The 23113-nt window shown below is 52.6% G+C and overlaps 2 protein-coding genes across 2 annotated transcripts in view; one reads left to right on the top strand and one right to left on the bottom strand.

Annotated features, from left to right (window-relative positions):
- LOC117645044 (GTP-binding protein Di-Ras2-like) overlaps window positions 1-23113 on the bottom strand; it is a 71267-nt gene that overhangs the window by 34030 nt on the left and 14124 nt on the right. The gene's annotated exons all lie outside the window — the stretch shown is intronic.
- LOC117644695 lies at window positions 13681-16028 on the top strand. Its single transcript, XM_034384309.1, has 4 exons — window positions 13681-13779; window positions 13870-14373; window positions 14472-15069; window positions 15220-16028. Exons 1-4 carry the CDS (start codon window positions 13681-13683, stop codon window positions 16026-16028), a joined length of 2010 nt encoding a protein of 669 aa, XP_034240200.1.

Here is a 23113-nt window from a genome sequence, read left to right as displayed (position 1 = left end):
TCGCATCCTCGTGCAGTATGCGCAAACCACTCGTCAATATGAGCACTGGAGAAAACCGCACACACTGTTTCAGGCCTTACAAAGAAAAGCAGCTTGCATGTAACAAAGTATTTTGAGCATAAATAAGCTTACAAAGAAAATACCTCGTGATTTACGAACCGTTTCTTCGTGTCACAAAGTAAATTAGTTTGTACTATGCTCAAATTACACCCAAAAAAAATGGTTTCTTGATTTTTGAATTTCTTGGTTTTTGTAAGAAAAATAATCTTGACGCGATCTTGACACAAGAAAAAATTTCTTTATTCAAGAGAACAAAATTGGATTAAGAAAAATTTTCTTGCAAAAACCAAGAAAAGTTAAATTTTTCTTGATCCAAGAAGTCATTTTTTTTTGTGTACTTCGTAAGGTTTTCAGCGTGAGGACTTCTGTGGATGTGCTTGGTTTAATGTCACGTTCATGTATGGCAGACGAACGGATTTGAACAAATTTCGTTATCATTTTTATTACAAACTGAAACTTCGGGGAGCTCGAAAACAAAAAGGCGGTGTGGAGAGCAGACTCCTCCCTCCGGTCCGGCAGAGAAGGACAAGGACAAGCGTGCCCTGCGGGGCGGGGCGGGGCGGGGCAGGGCGGGGCGGGGCGGGAAAAGGTCCTGGGCCCTCGGGCCCATTCAAGGTGCGTAAAGCGCTAAAGGGTTCCGCGGCGCAAAGTTTTTGCCGCCGTTTTGACGAGAGCCTTTTCTGAGACAAAAGCGCGCTGCCCGGCCGAGTCGCCGAGACGGCCAAGTTGGATGACCTCCGCCATTACCGCCACCGCGGTCGCGCGCCACCGCCACCATTGCCGCCATGCAAAATTAAAATTCCCCTCCGCTGGACTGCAAGTGGCTAAAGGAGATGGCTGAGGACGGCACACTCTAAATGTTGTGCTACAGTGAAGATTCTCCATATTATGGTGAAAATGTTCCATGGTGCAGCTGACTTCATAACATACCATTGAGAATTCACTGACCATTATAGATATTTTGAAGAATTTCGTTGGTATTATGGAGAAAATCACCATATTGGTGCAGCCGCCTCCAAATCAAAGTATTAGCCTAGACAAATGCAGTAATTGCCATTTTAAAGTATAGTTATTTTCATATGTTGAGCACTCTCGTGTACACGGTCTGGTCCTCAGAGATAATCGCCACGCATCATGCAGCCACGGGGACACCGTCGTGACCCTGTCATCATGGCTACACGAGAGAAGGCAGTCGCGTCCTCTGGCCGCGGACCGGATTCCGAGAGTCGTTTTCGTCTCTCTGTCTCTCTCGCCCCTGACACAGGACGCTCCGTGAGAGAGAGAGAGAGAGAGAGCGACGAAAACGACTCTCGGAATCAGTCTGCCGGTCTTTTGGCGCGAACCGCAAAGGGTGCTTCCGACACATCACGGCCGCAGTTGCAGGCGTGCAATTAACCCCCCCCCCCTTTCCCTCTTCCCCCTCGACCCGCCGTGTGTCGCGCAGCGATGACCCACTTCCACGCTGGTTCAAGGACGGCCTGCAAAACTTGCACTCGACTCTCTTCCACCCGATCCTTCGCATCGCTGCTGCCGCCCCGTGTCTCTCGACTTTGTGTGAGAGAGAAACAAACGGTCCGGAGTCTGTGTGTGCCTGTGTGTGTGTGTGAGAGAGAGAGAGAGAGAGGGGGGGGGGGGGGGAGTGTGTTGTGTTGATGTGTGAGTGTGTGGCTTGGACAGCAGGAACTAATCAGCGGGACACGGTCGCCAGGTCTCCGTGGTCCGACGGACTGGTCCGTGTGCAGTGTGCTAGGGAGCAAGAGCGCGCGCGAGCGGACTCCAACTGGACAGTTTGGACGACTTAGCGGGGTACAAATCTGTGAGCAAAATTTTCGCATGCAATTTGTGCCAATACCTTTACCAGTGTAGGGTTTCGGGTTCACTGGCCTGGCATTCAAGGCAATACCGTCGTCTGCAGACGTGACAGGCATTCTCGAGAATCCACTCCACGATGTGCAGTCCGATTGCAGTCCTGTGATCTCGTTAGCAGACCGCACTGCTTGTGGCCAGGCTGGGCGGGGTGGGGCGGGGCGCGGTGGGGCGGGGCGGGGCGGGGCGGGGCGCGGTGGGGCGGGGCCGCCAGACGGGGAGGGGCGTTCCTATAGCTCGTTACTTAGGACCACTCGACACGATCAAACTCAAATTTTTTGTGTGTGGCTCAGAATTGGGGAGAAGGACGTCCCTACTTAGTGCTTTGCAAAGCGAGACCATCCCATTCCAGGCCTTAAGAACTCTTCTCAGACGGTGACCTCTCCTTCCACACGGTTAAAAATGTTCCTGGATTTTTCATGAACTTCTTGGAAATCACCTAATTTCTTTACAATGGACTATCTGGGAAAACTAGGAAACGTTTTCGCCTGGCAACGAAGAAACTGTGTGGACCACCCCCGACGGGTGCCGGGTGCCCGTGAGGGACCAGTGCTAAAAGCCACCCAACTGCAACGACGCAGTGTAAGGAAAAGAAAGAAGAGAACTGTAAAAAGTTACAGCCACTTTCTTGCGGACACAAAAGTCAATGAACTCTGGTCGTTAAGGGAAAGGAAACATGGCGCAATCAAACCGACACCGTGAAACAATTTTTAGCAGGACACTTTTTTTTTCTACGGAGACAGTGCAATCTAATTGACAAACATCGCACGATTTGCCTCGCAAGACTGACGGAGTTCACGACCTCTTTTCCACGGGGGGCCCCATGCAGCACCCCATTTTAATTACTTTAACCAAACGGCTCTTGCACTTTGTACAAGCGAGCAGAGAGACACGGCGCCACGCAAGCGCGGATCCAGGGGGGGGGGGGGGGCAAAAGGACAATTGCCCCCCCCTGACCCTAGATAGCCGCCTGAAAGGTAGGCAAAAAGCACCGATTTGCCCCTGTAAGTAGGCATGCTACTTTGCCCCCCCCTTGGGCCGACTCTGGATCCGCCACTGGCGCCACGCCACAGGCTGCCGCCCACTGCGCCCCAACGCCTAGCAATGCAAGTGGACATGTCGCAGAGGCGTTGCGGGGCGGGGCGGGGCGGGGCGAGGTGGGGCGGGGCGAGGTGGGCGGGCGAGGTGGGGCGGGGCGAGGTGGGGCGGGGCGAGGTGGGGCGAGGTGGGGCGAGGCGGAGCGGGGCGGGGCGGGGCGAGGTGGGGCGGGGCGAGGTGGGGCGGGGCGAGGTGGGGCGGGGCGAGGTGGGGCGGGGCGAGGCGGGGCGGGGCGAGGTGGGGCGGGGCGAGGTGGGGCGGGGCGGGGCGAGGTGGGGCGGGGCGAGGTGGGGCGGGGCGAGGTGGGGCGAGGCGGGGCGAGGGGGGGGGGTGGGGGGGGTGGGGCGGGGTGTTGTGGCCGGTGGCGAGGGCAGTACACCCGATGAGCCCCGGGCCGGCTGCGTGCGAGACACCCGGGCCGACTCGGCTCGACTCGGTGGAATACAAAACGCAGCCATTAGCCCGCATTTAAATAATGAACGTTGTCCGGCATTCTCCCCGGCCAGGCAGGCGACGCCTTGAGGCTCTTCCCGGAGGCCGACACGGCCCAAAACTCGCGCCGCTATTTGGATAGTGATTGGGTGGACTGCCTCCACTGTTATTCGACGAGAGTGACGTCATCTTCGTTACACGGTAAAAACGGTTCCTGGTTTACCCAGGAACTCCCCGGAAATCGCCTATGTTTCTACCATAGGCTTCCTGGGAAAACCAGGTACCGTTTTTACCGTGTAGAATCACTCTGAAAATCTAACAAACTAGTATTTCAGGCCTTGCAAAGAAAAACAGCAAACAAAGTATTTTGAGCAAGCTTTCAAAGAAAATACTTCTTAATTTACTATTTTTTCGCATTACAAACAAAATAGTTTGGTTAGGTTAGGTGAGGTTTTATTACAAACTAAAAAGTTTGTACACATGTGGTTAAAATATTTCGTAAGGTTTTAAGAGTGATGTGAATTTTGTCTCATTCTTTTACAACGTCACGTTCATTGGAAGGTGTAAATAGGACGCCACATTCGTTTGAACGTAGATCAAGTTTCAAACGAACGTGACATCATCATATTCAAACGAAGGTTGCAACAATTGGCATCCTCGCGAGTATGACGTCACACTCGGCGACTACCAGTGTCCCTTCGGCCCCTTCGGACGCGTCACTCCAGGTGAACAACCCGCAGCGTGAATACCGGGGCTGTCACTCGCTGAGATGAATGAATTTCATTCATTCTGCGCCGTGTTATTTATTTTCATTTTATTTTTTTGCAAGGGGAGAGAGATTTTTTTCGGATTGTTTTTTTTTTCTTTGCGGCGATGCATGGCTCGTATGTGTCCAGCGGTTCATTCGTCTCCGCCACTCCATTACACGCCATCAGTCACGCGGGATCCTCTTATTATGACAGCTACACCGTCAGAAACGACTCCCGTCACCTTCCGCTGCACAGTGGGCCAGAAGACCGGTGGAGGCGCACAAAACTCTAGACGCGTTTTGAGGTCCAGAGTCACTAAACAGGACTCGAACCGCACGTGTGACCCCACCAATGGATTCCTTAGTCGGAGAGCAATCCATCGGTGGGGTCAATGTGTCAATATGTCAATGCATTACACCCAAAAAATGACTTCTTAGATCAAAAAATGACTTTTCGTTTTTTTTTGTTTTTTTTTTTTCAAGAAAATTTTTCTTTATCCAAACTTTTTTTCTTTTATGCAGAAAAATTTTATTGTGTTAAGACTTGTTTTTCTTATGAAAACCAAGAAAATTAACCATGTTTCTGGGTGTATATCAGATTTTTTCATTCTCTTTAACCATTTTGAGAAAAATAGTCAAGGCGAGTACAAGAGAGTAGCGTCCAGTGCATGCATACTGTCCCGCAAGGCATGTATCGCCCAGGCATGCATACTGCAAGAAACGTGAAAGAAATATCGGCTCTGCCATTATCCACCGGCAGCGCTCTGTTTTAACCCAGCCGCTTCAGCAGGAAAAAGGGGGGGCGTTGGCAGAGACACCAGAATAAAGAAGAGAACCCGATTTGGCGTTTCGGAATAATGCTAGCTGAATAGGCGATTTAGAGCTTAACCTGCTCCAATATCATGAATTTTGCAGGGGTTCGGCGCCTCCCTGCGAGTCACTCACCCCGAGCCAGCGGCGGGCTCATTCCCAACACGTCGCTCTGTCTCTCTCGCACTCGTGGGGCGTCCCGGAGGGGTGCGAGAGAGACAGAGCGAGGGAATCAGCCTGGCGGTGGCCTGGTGGTCGAGGGCGGCACCACGGCACCAGGGTCCGGACTCTGGGGGCAGCAGGGCCCTGCAGGGGCGGCAGGGGCTTGAACCGGACCCGACCGCGACGGGGCTCCGGGGAGCCACCCGGACATGGCGCGCGAAACATTGCTCATTTTTAATCTTCTCGCCGGGCTGGGCGGACGCCGGGTCTGATCTGGGTACCGTTCCATTCACCATTCGCCACGGACAGCGCTGATGCGCTCCACAGCCTGCACTGCTTTCGTCGCTGTCTCTCTCGCACCCTCACGGGACGCCCCATGAGTGCGAGTGAGACGGAACGACACTGTAAATGTCTTACGGTGAAAGGCTGGTGGAGATTTTCTCCATAATACCAACGAAATTCGTCAAAATGACTATAAGGTACAGTGAATTCTCAATGGTTAGGTTATGAAGTCAGCTGCACCACCACAATATGGAACATTTTCACCATAATATGGAAAATATTCACTGTGCCACATTTAGAGCGGAGACACAGAGCTGCAAACCGCGACGCCAATCCGAGGAGAGACACGTTATTCCAACTTGGGGGGGAGGGGGAGCGTTGGCCTACTTGGGTGACTGGCCGACGCCAGGACCGCCAGGACCGCCAGGCTCGCCGCCAGCCGCCTCGCCTCTGTCTCTCTCGCACCCCCACGCAACGCCCCACGAGTGCGAGAGAGACAGAGCGACGAGACGGCCCTTCGGAACGCCTCGCCACCCTCGCGCTTTCGCCCACAATCCTGCCTACGGTGTGTGGGAGCTTGCTAAGTCTGGCGGCCCGCCCAAAGCGGCCGTGCCAGCGCGTCAAGAAGAAGAAGAAGAAGAAGAAGAAGAAGAAGAAGAAGAAGAAGAAGAAGAAGAAGAAGAAGAAGAAGAAGAGACGTCGCGCACGTGACGCAGAAGCGAATACAACGGAGTTCCCGCGGAAGATCGGAAAGTATAGGGGTATAAGAAGAAGACTGAGGCACTTAATAGACGACGGGTGGAGATGAGTAGATGAGTAAAGTTGTTACGGGCAGGGAGTGGGAGTGGATGGGGCAGCAGGGTTTGGGGGGGGGGAGGGGATCTCGCGATGCACTGTTATTACCCGCCACAAGCAGCATGGGCGCCCGTCCGGTCGAGGGCCTGTCGCAGGACACCTTGTCAGAAACGCTTCTGAGGAACGCCTTTCAGGAACGCCTTGCAGGAACGCCCTTCGGGCAAGTCTTGCAGGAACGCCTTCCAGGAGCGTCTTCCATATATGTCTTGCAGGAACGCCTTGCAGGAACGCCTTGCAGGAACGCCTTGCAGGAACGCCTTCCAAACGCCCTCCAGGAGCACCTTCAAGGATCGCGGTCAGGGAACGCCTTCCGGTGACAGTTCGAGGCAACCTGTTCCGCCCGAGGGAGGCCACGTGCACTTTACTCAAACTTTGCTCCGCGAGGCAAATCTGTTTTCCGGCACCAATTTTTCCTCGAGACGCAAGTTGGCTGCTTTTTGTTTGACTTTTCCAATTTTTAAGTGAGTGCTCTCCGCTTCTTTACTGTTTGTTCTCGTCCTTCTTTTTTTCGGTAGAGAGAAGGGGGAGGCTCTGCTAGTCCACCCGACAGCCAGTGAGGGCCAAGCGTGGCCACTATGGCTGATAAGAGTGCGGATAAACAAGCACGATTAATGTAATCGAGGTCTTTTTATTGATCGCCGAACCAGGCCAGGCAGAGAAGGTATTCTCGCGTTCTGTTTTCGGCAATTCGTGATTAGATCGCGGCAGAGCTGCCACGAAGCGGCGCGTATTTCGGCAACTTGCAACTACAAGCCAAGAATAGCAACATCCGAAAATTCGGAGGAATGGCGTGTCACTGCTAATGAGTTTGGCGGATCCTACGAAGTGCCTCCCCCTCCCCCGCGCCCCACCCTCACCAGGCCTCGCCGGGCCTCGCCAGGCCGTCAAGCAGTGAGTCTGCGAAATAATGAGTTTGGATGCCGCCTGCCGATAACCCAATCCACAGCCTTGCTTAAACGCTATTCAGCGACGGGATTGGCTGCGAAAGGTCAGAGCGGCATGAGGCGAGCAAGGCGCAGCGCGGCGCAGCGCCCGCAAAAGGAAACGCCATACGGGCTGCAAGGCGCCGTCAGACGCCCAGACTACACTGTAAATGTCTTACGGTGAAAGGCTGCACCAACATATTATGGTGGAGATTCTCCCCATAATGCCAACGAAATTCGTCAAAATATCTATAAGGTATACAGTGAATTCTCAATGGTATGTTGTGAAGTCAGCTGCATCACCATAATATGTAGAGTCTACGTACAAAAACAAATCATTAAGTATAAAAACATTAAATTTTTTAAACATAAAAAAAATTGAAGGTACATGTTGTTTGTGGCGTTTGCATCTTCAGCAACAACTGTCAACTTTGGGTGCTGACATTAACACACAAGTAAACGGAATAAAAACACACTCAAACATGTTGACCTCACGTGTAATTTACTCGGAACAAGAGTTCAAATTTACTTATTGAAACATTCGAATAAATTAAAACTGTTCTAAAGAAAATACTTTTTTGTGTGTGTAAACAGGTCATTTATCAGGTGGTCCCTTCGACAGTGTAATGGTGCTGATCGTCGGGGAAGTGGGTCACAAGTACCGTGCAGTCACCGCCTTGTCATAAGGTGGATGACGGCAGCGCCCTCTGCTGCGGCAATTTACAGAGACCAAGCGTACCGTACAGTGTGGTGCACCCAGCCGCTCACAGTGGGCCAGAAGAGCGGCACCGGCGGCCGAAACTCTAGACGCGTTTTGAACTGCAGAGTCACTAAACAGGACTCGAACCGAACGTGTGACCCCACCAATGGATTCCTCGTTCGGAGAGCAAGCCATTGGTGGGGCCACACGTTCGATTCGAGTCCCATTTAGCGACTCTGGAGCTTAAAACGCGTCCGAGATTTCGACGGTCGGTCTTCTGGCCCACTGTGAAGCGGACAGTGTGGTGCTCCCGGCTCCGGGCCGCAATCATTGGTCAGCGCTATGATAGCACAAAAACCTGGAGTTAAATTCAATTCGAAACACGCTTGGATCGGTAAAAAGTCTGCCCAGCAACATGCGAAGAAAGCAGAGGCATTCATTGTAAAACGTTGAAAGAAACGCTTGGGACCTTGGCCGAGATACATAAAAAGATGCACCGGAGTCAAGGCGAGGCGCGCTCGCTCAAAGTGTGCCCTTGCTTCCCAGGCAAGGAAGCCCGTCGTCGGAAACCAACGCTAACTTTCGGGCGGCACCGCCTTGGAAACCAAGAGAGGGCTCTTTCACCTTTAATCCGATATTCCGGACGCTGAATCGACATTGATTCCGCCGTTCCAAAAGTGGAAACATCGCCGCGTGGAAACATCCCCTGAACCGTGACCTCGAACTTCCCGGAAAGAGCACAAAGAGACACCGAAGGCTGGGTGGACGCTCCTCTTTTTTTTCTCCCCCCCCCCCTTTTTTCTCGCTCGAGCCTTGCAATTATGCCCGTATACAGGTCAAGTTTTGGCATTTCTCTCCATTAGGAGGCGCCTGGCTGGCTCGAGGGGCGGGGAAGGGAGGGGAGGGGACGGGGAAGGGAGGGGAGGGGGCGGGGAAGGGAAGGAAGGAGAGGGGAAGGGAGGGGAACGGAGTGGACAGGAGGGGAGGGAGGGAGAGAAAAAAGGGAGCTGGCTGCGGAGAATTAGGGCTTCCAAGTCACCAGCTCAGGACTCTAGCGAAGGATGACAAGGCCCTGCAATTTATGGGCTGCTGCCTGCCGCCCCGCCGCCTGCAGTGCCCATGGCAGTGCCCATGGCAGTGCCTGCTCCCGGCGGGTAGAGTTCCTTCCATTGAACCTGTTGCGTCGCGGCGCCAAGTCGTAAATAGCCGAGTACCCCTCGGGGGCGCCGGAAATGCCCAGCAGGGGAACTCGATAGTGGGGTTAGTTGGATGAGTCGACTTTTCGACCGGGCGAGGCCGCGCGCGTAAACAACGACACGACAGTGGGCCAGAAGACCGCTGGAGGCGTCAAAATCCCAGGCGCGTTTTGAGCGCCAGAGTCGCTAAATGGGACTCGAACCGAACGTGTGACCCCACCAATGGATTGCTCTCTGAACGAGGAATCCATTGGTGGGGTGACACGCGCTCGGTTCGAGTCCTGTTTAGCGACTCTGGAGCTCAAAACCCAGCAAGAATTTTGGCCGCCTCCACGTGTCTTCTGGCCGCTGTTGTGACGGAGCAATCGATAATTCGAGGGAGACACGTTTACCTGTCTTGGTTTGCCGTATACACAACCTCGGAAGACAGATGACCTCTCTCGCGACTCTCTACTTCACACTAAAAACTTTCGTTGTAAAGCCTATTTTTCGCTTGTAACGTTTAGTTTCGAGAGCGTATACAAATTTGTGCACGACAACTTCGTGCAGAGACTTTTCGCAGAAAAACGCATACGTCCCCAAAATTGCGTTAGACCGCGTACGTAAATTAATTGTTTAATTGTTGAAAAGGAATTCAGAGTGGGGAGAGCGGTGGCCATCAATGATGCGCGGTAAAGGGTAAAGGCAGGCGGCCATGAAAAATGAAACCAGGTCAAAGCGGTTCTGGCGAGGCCGGCGAATTGCAATCGCGTTTCGATTCCCGTCCTGCATCATTCACGCGCCTGAGTTTCTGCCAACCGCGTGGATACTAATATGAAAAGCGCGCGGCTCGTAAGATCGATGTTTGTCCGCGTGGCGCGGCCGGCCGAGGCGAAGCGAGGTCCGCAACAGCCGCAACAGTTTCCCCCTTCCGTCCTGCTTTTTTGTTTTTGTAGCTTTGTTTTTGCTTTGGTCCATTTCACCTTCTGGCGAAGCCTTGACGGCAGCCTGCTGCTGGTTGCAGCTTTTTCTCACAGCCAAATAGCCTGCGTTTATGCTCCTCGGCGCCAGGGCCTCGCTAGGCCTCCAGTCCTGGCGGGGCGCTCAGTGGGCCAGAAGACCGGTGGAGGCGGCCAAAACTCTAGACGCGTTTTGAGCTCCAGAGTCGCCAAACAGGACTCGAACAGAACGTGTGACCCCACCAATGGATTGCTCTCCGAGCGAGGAATCCATTGGTGGGGTCACACGTTTGGTTCGAGTCCTGTTTAGCGATTCTGCATCTCAAAACGCGTCTACACTTTTGGCCGCCGGCGCCGGTCTTCTGGTGGCGTGAGTGCGCCCTGTGGGCCCACGAATCAGCTCCACGGCAAACAAGAAACAAAAAGCAAGCGGCATAAAAAAACAACAAAAACAATAGCAAAACAGACGCCGAGAGGGCAGAAGGGGCGCGCGCGGAGAAAAGGGAGTTAAATCAAGGACAGAATAAAAGGAAATGAATGCAGATATCTTCCCTTTGACTTTCCCTTTCCAGCAGTGATTGCCAGGCAGCGCCTCGCACGAGCAAAAACAAAAACAACAACAACAACAACAACAACAAGCAGCGACTCGCACGGGCTTTGCGCCCTTGTGTCTGCAGCCAGCGCAACAACAACAACAACAACAACAACAAGAGCCTCTCATCGGTTGGGCAAAGGAGACCCCGGCCGCTTGTCGACTCCGGCGATGTCGACGATACGCGAGGCATTAATAATGGGCAAAATACTGTGGCAAGGGAAAGGCGGGTCTTTGGAAAAAAATCTCATTCAACGAACGTTAATGAAAGCAGATGATATTCGTTTGGTTTTCTTCTAGGTAGTAGTTCGGGATTATTAATGATTTCCGTGATCGGTTCGGCCACGGTTCTCTGCACCCTCCTCATTCTGGACATCCTGGGCTTCATCAAGCTGCAGTCCTGGAAATTCATACGCTGAGACGGCAAACGCAGAGAGGGATTGGACAGAGCCGCGTCGCGCCTCCTGTCGCGGCTAACCTATCTTTCTACACGCGTTCCGCCGTGGCACTTACTTTTTTCTCGATTCTCCCGGTAGCGCTGCCGGTCCCTTTCACGTTTACGCTGCCGCTGTTCTTCCGTCAGCTTCCTGGGCGCCATCGCTTATGCCATTTCTTGCCTTAGAGGTGGCTCCGAAGTCGGTACGAGGTGACGAGGTGTGCCCCGCACACAAGCCGAGCCGAGCCCGCCTGAGTCCTTGCCGCGCGAGGTCCGCGGGCGCCCGCGGGGCTGAGCCTAGCCGGGCGGCATTGTTGAATTCCGCGCAGGCTGCGCCGCGGCCACAGCCAGCCAGACAGACTCACCATCCCGCCCCGGCAGCCCGCCCCTACTATATTGTTAGGATACGCACTTCGTTTCTGGACTCTAGAGTAAAAGCTAGCTGACACCTTTGTGTCTCGTAGTATTAGGTGTATATTTTAAAGCAAAGGTAGCAAAGGTATCATCTGCTAAAAAATCTCCTTCAACGAACGTTAATGAAAGCAGTTGATACTCCTTTGGTTTTCTTTCGATGAAATTCGTTTGGTATTGTCGTGTGTGCTAGTTGTAGCAGTGTGCTGCCGGTATCGTCCGAACGAGGCCGAGCTAGCGCCGAAGTCGGCACGAGCTGAGGAGAGCCGAGGCCTGCCCGAGTCGCCCTTTCGGCGGGGAGGGATTGTCGCCGAGGAGGAGGTGCCATTGTTTACGCCCGGTGCCGCTGGCGCTGTACGGGGGAGGCATTGTCAAATTCCGCGCAGGCTGCGCCTCATGGCCACACGCACCAGCCCGCCCCGGCGGCCAGCCCCTATTATATTGTAAGGATACGGGCTTGGTTTCTGGACTCGAGAGTAAAAGCACGCTGACACCTTCATGTGTATAGTAGTTTTAGGTATGTTTCAAGTGTGGTGAAGGTATCATCTGCTAAAAAACATTAGCGGTAGCCTTAAAAACCAGTGGGTTTAAAATGTAAATGGGGAAAAGACGATTGTGAAAACAACAACAACGAGCAATGCATGCGCGCGGCTCGCTTTGGTGCTGCCGCGCACAGCTTGGAATAGGGAATGCCAACAAGGGGAAGCAGGCCAATTGAATACCTCCCGAGATGCAATGCCTGGAGGGGCTGGAGGGGCTTCAAGGGCTGGAAGGGCGTGGCGTGGCCAAAGGGGGAGAGAGAGAGAGAGAGAGAGAGAGAGAGAGAGAGAGAGAGAGAGAGAGAGAGAGAGAGAGAGAAGCCGGGTGAGGCGGCAAGCGGAGTAAACAGACGCCCTGGGTCTGGACTGGATGCACTCGTGCACATACGGCAGAGACAGAGAGAGACTGAGGAGGGAGAGAGAGGGACGGAGGGAGAGAGGGGGAGGAAGGGACTGGGAGAGAGAAGGGGTGGAGAGGGGGAGACTAGAGTGCCGCACCTACGGGTCACCCACCTCCTAGCTCCTGTTGGCCGTGCGCGCGGGTGGAGTGCCGTCGCAAAGGCTGCTGCACTTAACTTATGGCTCAAAGCGCACGTCGAGTTGTATAGAGAGGCACGTTGCACAGTGGACCAGAAGACCGGTGGGGGCGGATAAACCTCCAGACGCGTTTTGAGCTCCAGAGTCGCTAAATGGGACTCGAACTGAACGTGTGACCCCACTAATAGATTGCTCGTCGAACGAGGAATCCATTGGTGGGGTCACACGTTCGGTTCGAGTCCCATTTAGCGACCCTGGAGCTCAAAACGCGTCTAGAGTTTTGTCCACCTCCACCGGTCTTCTGGCCCACTGTGCGTTGCAACAGAAAGGGATGGCGCGCTGCGCTCCTTCCTTCCAAGTCCTTGCCTTCCGTCTCAAAGAGTGAAGGCCGACGTGCTCCGGCGTGCCGGGCCGAAATCGCGAGGAGAGACGCTGCCGCTTCTTTCACTGGGAGATGCATTTCAAATTCGGATGAGTTGTGTACGAATCTGCATGTATGCGGGAGCAGAGCGCTGGCGAAACGCGGCAGCGAGGCGGATTGTCAGTCTCCGAGTCAGTTTAGAGACAGCGACGCTGCTGTCTGTGTGTCTGTCTGCATGTAATGTCTGTTTGCCCGTTTGTCTGCCTGCAAGTCTCTTAGTCTGCACTCTTTTCAGTACTTCTACTGCCGTTACTGACATTTTTAAATACTCGTTACTGCCATGTACCAAGGAATCAATAAACTGAAATTGAATTGCTTGTCTGTCTGCTTGTCTGTCTGGTAGTCTGTCTGCTTGTCTGTCTGCTAGTCTGTCTGCTTGTCTGTCTGCTTGTCTGTCTGCTTGTCTGTCTGTCTGTCTGCCTGTCTGTCTGCCTGTCTGTCTGTCTGCCTGTCTGTCTGCCTGTCTGTCTGCTAGTCTGTCTGCTTGTCTGTCTGGGAGAGGACGACAAGCAACAATATTGGCTGTGTATAGACCCCCCTATGGCAAGACAGCGGACTTTGTGGATGAAATAGATGATCTACTGCAAGCGGAAAAGTGGAAAAATACTGTAATAATAGGAGACATAAATATTAATATTCTGCAGGAAGGTAAAATCACAAGTGATTATATAGATATGTTATTAAGTAATAAAATCAGGCACTGTATTAACAAATGTACCAGAGAGGAATATGCTGGAAACCATTTAAGTGAAACCTGTATTGATCATATTGCGGTAAGTGTTAACTATAAAAATGTGTATCCTGCAATAATAAAATGTAAAATTAGTGATCACTATATGGTAGGAGCTCTGCTCTCTTTTCAGAATAATAAAAATAAATGTGAGGAAGATGGAAAAAGTGAAAACAAAATGAAGAACATACTTGTAAAAAAGAGGTGGAAGGAAAACTTAAATAGTGTCAAAAATAATATGACGGAAAGTCCAAGTGAAAATTATTTAGAACTTAGAGAGGCATTTTCGTCTGCTACCATAAGGGTTAAAATGAAGGAGAGAAAAGTAAATGGACATGTAAGAAAACCTTGGATAACTGATGAGATTGTTCGCTTAATGCATGAGAGAGATAAAGCCTTCAAAAGATGGAAAGTGTCCTCGAAAGAAAGCTACTTAAAAAGACTGGAGCTGAGACAAGTTTATCAGGGTCTCAGAAACAAAATAATTTACTCTATTAAAAGAAGCAAGGAAAGATATATGGAGGAGCAATTTGAAAAATGTAAAAATGATATTAAGGCTACTTGGAAACTGGTAAACTCTGTATTAAATAACAAAGTGAGTGAAAATATTGACAACATAATTACAAAAATTTTGCGGGTATCTTAGAAATAGAAACGGTTGCCAATAACTTTGTCAATACTTTCAAAGATCAGGTTGAGTGTATTATGCATGAATGTCCGACACTCTTGCTGAAGAATGCAACTGACAGAATAACCAACTCTTTCTTTTTACCAGAAGCAACAATAGAGGATGTGATAAAAATTATTCTTACTTTAAAAGAAAAATCTCCTGGTGATGATGGAATTAAGGTATCACACCTAAGTGACAATATCGAACTAGTTGCTCCAATATTACAAAACATAATCAATAACTCAATAAAAAAAGGAATTTTCTGCGATGAAATCAAAATTGCCACAATCAGGCCTATTTATAAAACTGGATCACCCTGTGAATATAGTAATTATAGACCAGTCTCCATTTTATCAACTATAAGCAAGGCAATTGAGCTATATATGTATACACATTTATTCTCATACCTCAAAAAGTACAAAGTGATTGATGAACACCAATATGCGTATCAGAAGGGAAAGAGTACCATTGATCTGTTACAAAATTTCTCTGACATAGTAAATGAGTCCTTGGATAAAGGTATGCATGTTGTTGTAATGTTTGTGGATTTGTCTAAGGCTTTTGATTCCATTAGTCATGAAAAATTATTGAAAAGCTTAGAAAATATTGGGGTGAGAGGAGAAGCGTACAAACTGTTTAAAAGTTATCTGGAAAACAGAATGTGTAAGGTAAGTGTGGCAGGAGTTGACAGCTGCTGTGTAAAACTTAAGTATGGTGTACCACAAGGCAGTTTTCTTGGTCCCCTGCTGTACTTGATTTATATAAACGATCTAAAAAGGTGTTTTAAAAAATGTAAATATTTTGTGTATGCAGATGATACTGTGATAATTTCTGTACACAAAAACTTAGATATAGCTGAGGCAAGACTGCAGGAGGAGTTTACTGAGTACCAAAAATGGTGTCATGATAAGAATCTCATAATGAATGGAACAAAGACTAAAGTAATGCATATATCCACTCCTTATATTGCAAGAAGAGATCTTAACCTAAGATTTCATTCTATTGAGTGTATACACTGTAATATTGCAAATTGCACCTGCAAAATGAATATTGAAATGGTGGAGTCAGTGAAGTATTTAGGGTTGATAGTTGATAAACACCTAAACTGGAAAAGCCATGTTAAAATGCTAAGAGGGAAGTTGAGGTGTTGCCTGTATAAATTATCACAATTAAGTAACTGCTCCCCACATAACATAGTAAACATGGCTTATACAGCCCTCTTTGAATCAGTCATGAGTTATGGGCTTGAAGTGTGGGGATCTGCCTCGGATACAAACTTGCTCCCCATTAAATCATTACAGCAGAGAGCTGTAAAGATTGTGAAGAAAAAGCAAAGAGTTCCATTACCAAATACTATTTTAACATTAGAGAATTTGTACAAATTAAAAGTTTTAAAAAGAAATTATTTTAAGAAAGAGTTTAGAAATATAGTACAACATAGATACTTAACAAGAAATGAGAGTTTCCAATATAAGATAGGTATGAATAAGTATGGTGATAGACTGACAGAGGTGGTCGTGCCAAAAATACTAAATAAGATGCCAATAGATTTAAGGAATATAAATAGTCAAAGTGCCATGAAAACAAAATTAAAACAATATTTTTTAAGTACAAACAATTGAAAAATCTAAATAACAAAAAGAAAGGTGGAGTTTAAATTGTAAAAGATTTTTTTGTTTGTAAAAGATTTTTGTTTGTTTGTTTTTATTGTTTGTTATGACAGAAAGACAGTAAATCCACCCCTGACAAGCAGTCATGCTTAGGGGTTGTCTTTTTCTATTTTTAGGCAGTTTATTACTATGTTAATGTTTCTATCTGTAAGTGCCTTGTTTAAGTTTTTCTTAATAAATACGAATTGAATTGAATTGAATTGAATTGCCTGTCTATCTGCTAGTCTGTCTGCTTGTCTGTCTGTCTGTCTGTCTGTCTGTCTGTCTGTCTGTCTGTCTGTCTGACAGACGGCCTGTCACGTGGGCAGGCTCGTGAGAACGGCGGCCGTTGAGACGCAAACAAATTGAGACGCCATTGATATTGACACCCCGGCGGGCGGACAAGACTCGCGAATAACAAAATAGATCAATACGAGAGCGAGCCTGGTTCTCGTTCCGGCGTCCGTTGCACTCGGGAAGCCCGCCTCGGAAAATAATTCCCGAGAGGGTAAGGCTCGTGTTGACGAAGAGGCTGTCTCGCCGCTGCAATAACTCCGTGAGGCACTTCGGATTTTTGGCTTGATTTTTGAATTTTGATACACACTATTTAATTTGTTAGGTTTAGTCTATAGTACTATGTAGTTTTTTGCGCACAAACTTTGTACGAAACTGTGCATGCGTTTCAAAATGCACGAATTTCATGCGCAACTACGCACGAAAATGTGCGTAATTGCGCACAAATTCGTGCATTTTGAAACGCATGCTCAGTTTTGTGCAAAGAGGGCCCTTCTGGCCTTGTGGCCGGTGTCCCGAAACGGTTATTTAGGGTCTGATTACAAGCCTGCTCGGCCACGTGTCCTCGAGGGCTAAGACAGACACTGGCGAAAGGTCATCTCGCTCCTCCAGCTTGGGTCCGTCCTACCAGTTCTCTCCTCCTCACTTCCCTCACAGGCGCGAAGCGGGGGAAAAGGGGGAGGGGGTAAACGGACAATTTGAGCCCCCCTTCCCCCTTTTTCTGCCATTTTGAACCTGGATAGCTGTCTGAAAGGTAAGCAAAAAGCCACACTTTGTCCCTGTAACTGGACAAAAAGTGCTACTTTGCCCCTCCCTCAGGCTGGCTCTGCACACCCCGCCTGCCAGCCCCAGACACTTCCCTCTAACCGCGTACCTGCGCCTTTCCCCTGCACGGCAACCCCAACTTCCCACTCGAAAAAAAATAATAATAAAAACTGGAAATGGAGAGACAGAAAGAAAGATGTGACTGGTAGGTGGGGCGCGAACGACGCGCGGAGGCAGATTTCTGCGAAGCCGCGTCTGGTGCCAAGAAGGCGGAAAGGGGTGGGGCAGGGTGGGGGTGGCGGGTCCGTGCTGACGGCGTAGAACCTGAGACGAGAGAAAAACGCTACCTCGGCATTCGGTTCGGAGAAGAGGGTTGAAGCACTGCGTTACAAGACACGCCACACCCTCGCGATCGGCGTTGGCGCCTCCAGTGCTGTTGTTGTTGTTTTTGGCTTGCACTGCTGTCGTTCGTCGCGGCATCGCGCGTTATTGGTGTTTTTGTTTTTGTTCCTTTTTTATGTGCCGCATCATGTAAATTTCCGTGTCGCTCCAGCCAGCCAGCCCGGCTCCATTCCAGAGTTTCACTCCAGCGCGGGCTCCAGTGACGCCAGACGAGCTGCCGCCATCAGCGCGGCGGCCTCCAATGCGAATACGAAGGCGAGTAGGAATGGGAATGCGAATGTGAATGCGGCGTCGAGCCGAGGCGCGAAAATCGTCGGAAAGCGGAAAAGTGGAGCTAATTAGCGCGCTGTGCATCGCTCGATCCAAAGAGAAAAGTGGAAGTGGAGGGGAGGAGGGGAGGGGGAAGGGGCTGGGGTTCGCGCTGCGCGTGATTCCTAACGCTTCCCTTTTCCTCCAATTCCCGAAAAGCGTCGTTTTGCCGTCTCTCTCGCTCCGCATCGGGCCGCCCCGTGAGTGCGAGCGAGAGAGACAGCGCCCCGAAAAACAGTGCTCGCTCGGCTCTGAATCAGTCAGCAGGCCGGCGACGCGTCGCGATGGCGGATGACGCGGTTCGAGAAGGGGCGCGTCTTCTGCTTCGTTGTCCTGGCGCGGCTCGGTTCACGTGGCAGGTGCGGATCCAGAGGGGAGAAAAGCACAGGGTGAGAAAAGAAGTGAACCCTTACGGCGATCAAGTCTTGTACACTCCCAAGATCCTACAGAGCTTTTTCATCGTAATACGAACAAAAAGCTTAGTATTATGACAGCACAGCGAAGGTAGTAACGTATGGTGAGGGGTACTCAGTAACTTATGACCAGTTTCTTAGTATTACAAACCAATTTCTTTGTATTATGATAGATTTGTGTCGTAGAGTACTGAGAATTAGCTTAGTATTATGACAGCACAGCATTTCTCAGTAGGAAATTGGGAGTGTATTTGAGTCCAGTTATGTCGACTAAAATTGAAAATCCTGGAGTGCAATTCCTGACGAATGGTCTTTGAGACGTGTGCAGTAGGCCGGGCCGGTGTACTTTCCTTGCCCAACTTACCCCTACAGGGAGGCGAAAGGACAATTGATCGCTTGGACGCAACATTGCCGTCTGAAAGGTAGGCAATAAGCAACACTTTGGTCCTGTGAGTGGGCAAAAAGTGCTACTTTGCTCCTCCCTCGGACCGGCTCTGGATCCACCACTGTCACGTGGCAGCGTGGCAGTGGCGTGGCCGTGCCGTTGCGCAACTTTCTCCTCTCCTCCTTGGCAGGTCGGCCAGCAGACTGATTCCGAGTGAGAGGTGTCTCTCTCTCTCGCACTCGTGGTCCGTGCCGTGAAGGAGCGAGAGAGACAGAGCGACGAAAGCACAGTTCGGAATCACTCTGCAGGTCGGCCAGCTTGGCCGCCCCGAGGCGCGAGGCGCGGTCCGGCGCCGCCCGCCTCACTGTCTTGACTGGTCTGCAGATTGATTCCGAGGGCCGTTTTCGTCGCTCTGTCTCTCTCGCTCCTTTACGGGCCGCCCCACGAGTGCGAGGGAGACAGCGACGAAAACGACTCTCGGAATCTGTCGGCCGATGTCAGGTTTCCGTCTCAGCTATCCGGCCATTCAGAGTGCAGGGTGCTGCGTTCGGAAACGGAATTCTTGTCTCTGTCGCACTCACGGCGCCGTCTGGGGAAGAGCGACAGAGCGCGCCGGGTGATCGAACGCCCCAAGAACAGTTCCCACGATGCGATGCACCAGCGTCGTGGGTTGCCAACCACAGCCTCCCGAGCGATTCAGAGAAGAGTCGTCGCTCTGTCTCTGTCGCACTCATGGGGCTCTCCGTGAGGGTGCGAGAGAGACAGAGCGACACACCGATCGACTGCCTGCTACGCAACACCTTGGCTTTCGCTCAAGAGAAATGTCGCGGCGAGCGAGCGGAGGTCGGCAACCCTATATCGACGCTAGTGGAGGTTCACGTGCACTTTGTGCCCGCACTGTACCTGTGCGTTCGAGGCCGCGCCCCGACGAGTGCAGGCCGAGCGAGCCACGCGGGGTTCGGGGGCCTCGCCACAAACGGGGCGGCGAACACAGACACCCGTGTGCACACTGATTCCCCGCAGCGTTTCTTCGGCCGGGACGCCGCACGGGTGCGAGGGAGACAGAGCGAAGAGAGCACTGTCCTGAATATACTGGACCCTCCCTGACGGCACACAGTGGGCCAAGACCGGTGGAGGCGGCTAAAACTCTAGACGCGTTTTGAGCTCCAGAGTCGCTAAACGGGACTCGAACCGAACGTGTGACCCCACCAATGGATTCCTCGTTCGAAGAGCAATCCATTGGTGGGGTCACACGTTCGGTTCGAATCCCATTCAGCGACTCTAGAGCTCAATACGCGGCTTGAGTTTCGGCCACCTCCACCGGCCTTCTGGTCCACGGTGCGGCACCAGCTCCCCTGCTAAGCTACGGACCTCGAGGGGGACACTCTCGCCTCTTCCACGGGCTAGATGCAGGTACCGCCCCGCCCCGCCACGCCACGGCGGGCGCGCGTGGCGCTACAAGTAAATCACAAAAGGCATCAACAAGTTTGCGCTGCCGGAGCACTCGACGCAACGCGAGAAGCACGCTCCGGCGGAAAAAAGCGGAGGGGAAGGCGAGTTGTTGAACCCGGGGCAACACGTGTAGCAAGAGCGACGCCTTAACCGTTTTAAAGGTTTTTTTTTTTCAAGTTTGCTGCCCCAAAGTTTAGTTCAGTCTGCTCTCCGAATTTGGAAAACGGCGACGGACACGACCGCCTCTCGCAGGACGCGGGAAATTGGATTTGAAAATAAAGTTGTTATGTGTGGCGCGCTCGTAAAGGTCGCCGTGTGCGAAGCGCGCGAGGTAAAACCGCCATTACGCCGCGCGTGCAGCGCCTGCGGGCAGCGCTGTCTCTCTCGCACGCCGACGCGGCGCCCCGCGGGAGCGAGAGAGACGGAGAGAGCGTTCAAAATAGAGCCGCCGGGACGCTGGAAGGGCGAACGACAGCTGCTGGCCTGCCGGGGCCTGCCGCCCTGCCCAGCGGCACCACTGATCCCGAAGAGGCGTCCCGTCGCGCTGTCCCCTCTCGCACGCCGACGGAGCGCCCCGCGACCGCGAGGGTGCGACAGAGACCGAGCGAGTCGCTGGGCCGCCGCCAAAGTGCATCGCATTGACGAGGTTCAGCCTGCAGACTGAGAGTCGTTATCGTCGCTCTGTCTCTCTCGCACTCATGCGGCGTGCCCTAAAGGTGCGAGAGAGACAGAGCGACGAAAACGACTCTCGGAATCAGTCTGCTGAAATATCACGCGGCCCCAGGAGGCGCCGGCCGGCCGGCCAAGCGGCCACGCCCCACCGGCTGTGAAAATGTCATCGGTGCGTGCACACTGGCGTGCACAAGGACGCCAGCGCAGTGTGGCCGCACACTGTATTACAGACTTAAAGTCGCCGACAACGCCCTTGCACCAGTGCCGATAGGGTTGCCAACCTCAGTCTGCGTACTGTCACCGCTCAAACTGGCCTCGCGCGCGGACGAGGTTCCGCGAGTCGTCGCGAGATGGCGTTCCGCGCGCCGAGCCGCCGCACGCTCGCGCTGGCGACCTAGGTTAGCGTTGTAAGTAGTTGGTAAGCAATTTTCTAACACACCCGTAGAAGTTCCCTAACGGTACTCTTCCCTACAGAAACCTGACGACCATCGGCCGGAATGTCCGAAACACTTGTTGGTATGAGCGGCTCCCCGACCGCGGCGAGCGCCTACACTCTACAAAAATGTCCTGTCAACGCCGTTAATTTATTACCAATGTTTGCTGTTGTGCAATTCACGGCGTTTGCTGTGAACTAGTTCACGGCGTTCACTGTGATCTCGGTTACAGTGTTCACTGTGATCTGGCCACAGTAAACGCCGTGAATTGGAGCCTGATTTGCAGTCCTTCGGTGCTCAGCGGCGTCAAACTCACAGTGTTTACTGGGGACCAGATCACAGTGAACACCGTGAACAAGATCACAGTGAATCCCGTGAGCAGTTCACAGTAAACGCTGTGAATTGACCTACAGTGAAAACTGGTAATAAATTAACGGCATTTACAGGACATTTTTGGTAGAGTGTACCCGGCTGTATCCCGAGGAGGGCCTACAACGGCCGCTCCCTCCGAGGGCGTAGCGCCAGCGCCCCCACTGGTTGCTCCCCCGGTCGTCAACATCGCCTTCGCCGACGTCAGGATCCTAGCCCTCACCCCGGGTGGCGACCGTGCCGACGGTCACGCGGTCACAGCACTACAAGGCCCTATCCCCAAGCCCCTCTACCTCACCTCCCTCCACCTCCACCACATGCGCCACCTCCACGACCCACTACTCCCCCTCCTCCTCACTCCTACTCCACCTCCTCCCCACCACCAGCACCGCCACCGCCGCTGAGGAGAGTCCGAAGGGAGATAAGGGCCGAAGCCTTCACGAAGCTCAAGGTAGATTGACACGGGCAGTGCCGAGGCAGTGCTGCAGCATCCCTCCCTGGGGCCTGCCGCTTGGGCCTGCCGCTTGGGCCTCCTCGATCGTCCAGCCCTAACCGCACGCCAGGCCGGGGGCGCTGGAGCAGCGAAAGAACCGATAGCCTCTCGCCGGGCCTCTCCACAACCCGACGGGCCGCGCACGCGCCGGGCCTGCACTGCGCTGCGCGCTCATCCCGAAGGGCCGGCCGGCGCGTCGCTCCGTCTCTCTCGCACTCACGGGGCGTTCCGGGGCGGTGCGAGGGAGACGGAGCGACGGTGGGCGCAGGGCGGCGGCGCATGCAGCGGCAAAAGAGCGGCCACGGAATTCCACGCATTTGCAGCCGCCGCATTTGCTCGGCTTGCGCTCGGCTGTGTTGCGCGCGTTGCAGCGCCGTGTTCCGTTCCCACAGGGACGAGTTATTCCCCGGCGGCCCCGGCCGGGCCGGCCAGTTCGCCGCCAGGAGACTACAGTCCACGCAGCGCGGCGCAGCGCGCGGACAGCATGCCGGGCCGTGCTGTGTGGCGCATGCACAACTCCACGGCCGTGGTCAGTGGTCAGCGCTTCGGAGAGCACTTGCGCGGCCGGCGCAGCCACAGCACACACACACACGCACGCGCACGCACACACACACACACACACACACACACGCACGCGCACACACACACACACACACACAGGCACACACACGGGCGCACGCACACACACACACACACACACACACTTTGTCACGGGGAAGGCTGTGCAGCTCGCCAAAAATTTGAAAGGGAGGGTCTTGGGCTGCGCTTCGCGGCGGCCGCGCTGCTGGGCTACGCCAAGGGCTAGGCAGAGCTCCCATCATCCGACACGCCGCCAGATTAAACTCTGTGGAGAAGGGAAGGAGCGAAACATGGCCGCGCGATAGATACACTGTGGATAGATTACACACTGCGGGTTGTCGCTCTGTCTCGCTCGCACGGCCATGGGCACGGCCCGTGAGTGCGAGAGAGACAGAACGACAACAGCCGTTCGGAATCAGCCAGCAGCGCGAACAGGTAACGCCCGGTCGCCGCCCGAAGCAGTGGCCTTGAGAATTGGGAGTAAAAGTCAG

The sequence above is a fragment of the Thrips palmi genome, unplaced genomic scaffold (assembly GCF_012932325.1).
Source record: "Thrips palmi isolate BJ-2018 unplaced genomic scaffold, TpBJ-2018v1 HiC_scaffold_18, whole genome shotgun sequence".
Lineage (NCBI taxonomy): Eukaryota > Metazoa > Arthropoda > Insecta > Thysanoptera > Thripidae > Thrips > Thrips palmi.
This window is presented reverse-complemented; position numbering and strand designations above follow the sequence as displayed.

Excerpts from the sequence above, each read along its gene's own strand:
- LOC117644695 (XM_034384309.1), top strand. The coding sequence starts at position 13,681 with ATGTTATTAAGTAATAAAATCAGGCACTGTATTAACAAATGTACCAGA. Across the intron at positions 13,780-13,869 it reads CCTGTATTGATCATATTGCG|AATAATAAAAATAAATGTGA; the intron begins GTAAGTGTTAAC and ends CTCTCTTTTCAG. Across the intron at positions 14,374-14,471 it reads TAATTACAAAAATTTTGCGG|AATGCAACTGACAGAATAAC; the intron begins GTATCTTAGAAA and ends CTCTTGCTGAAG.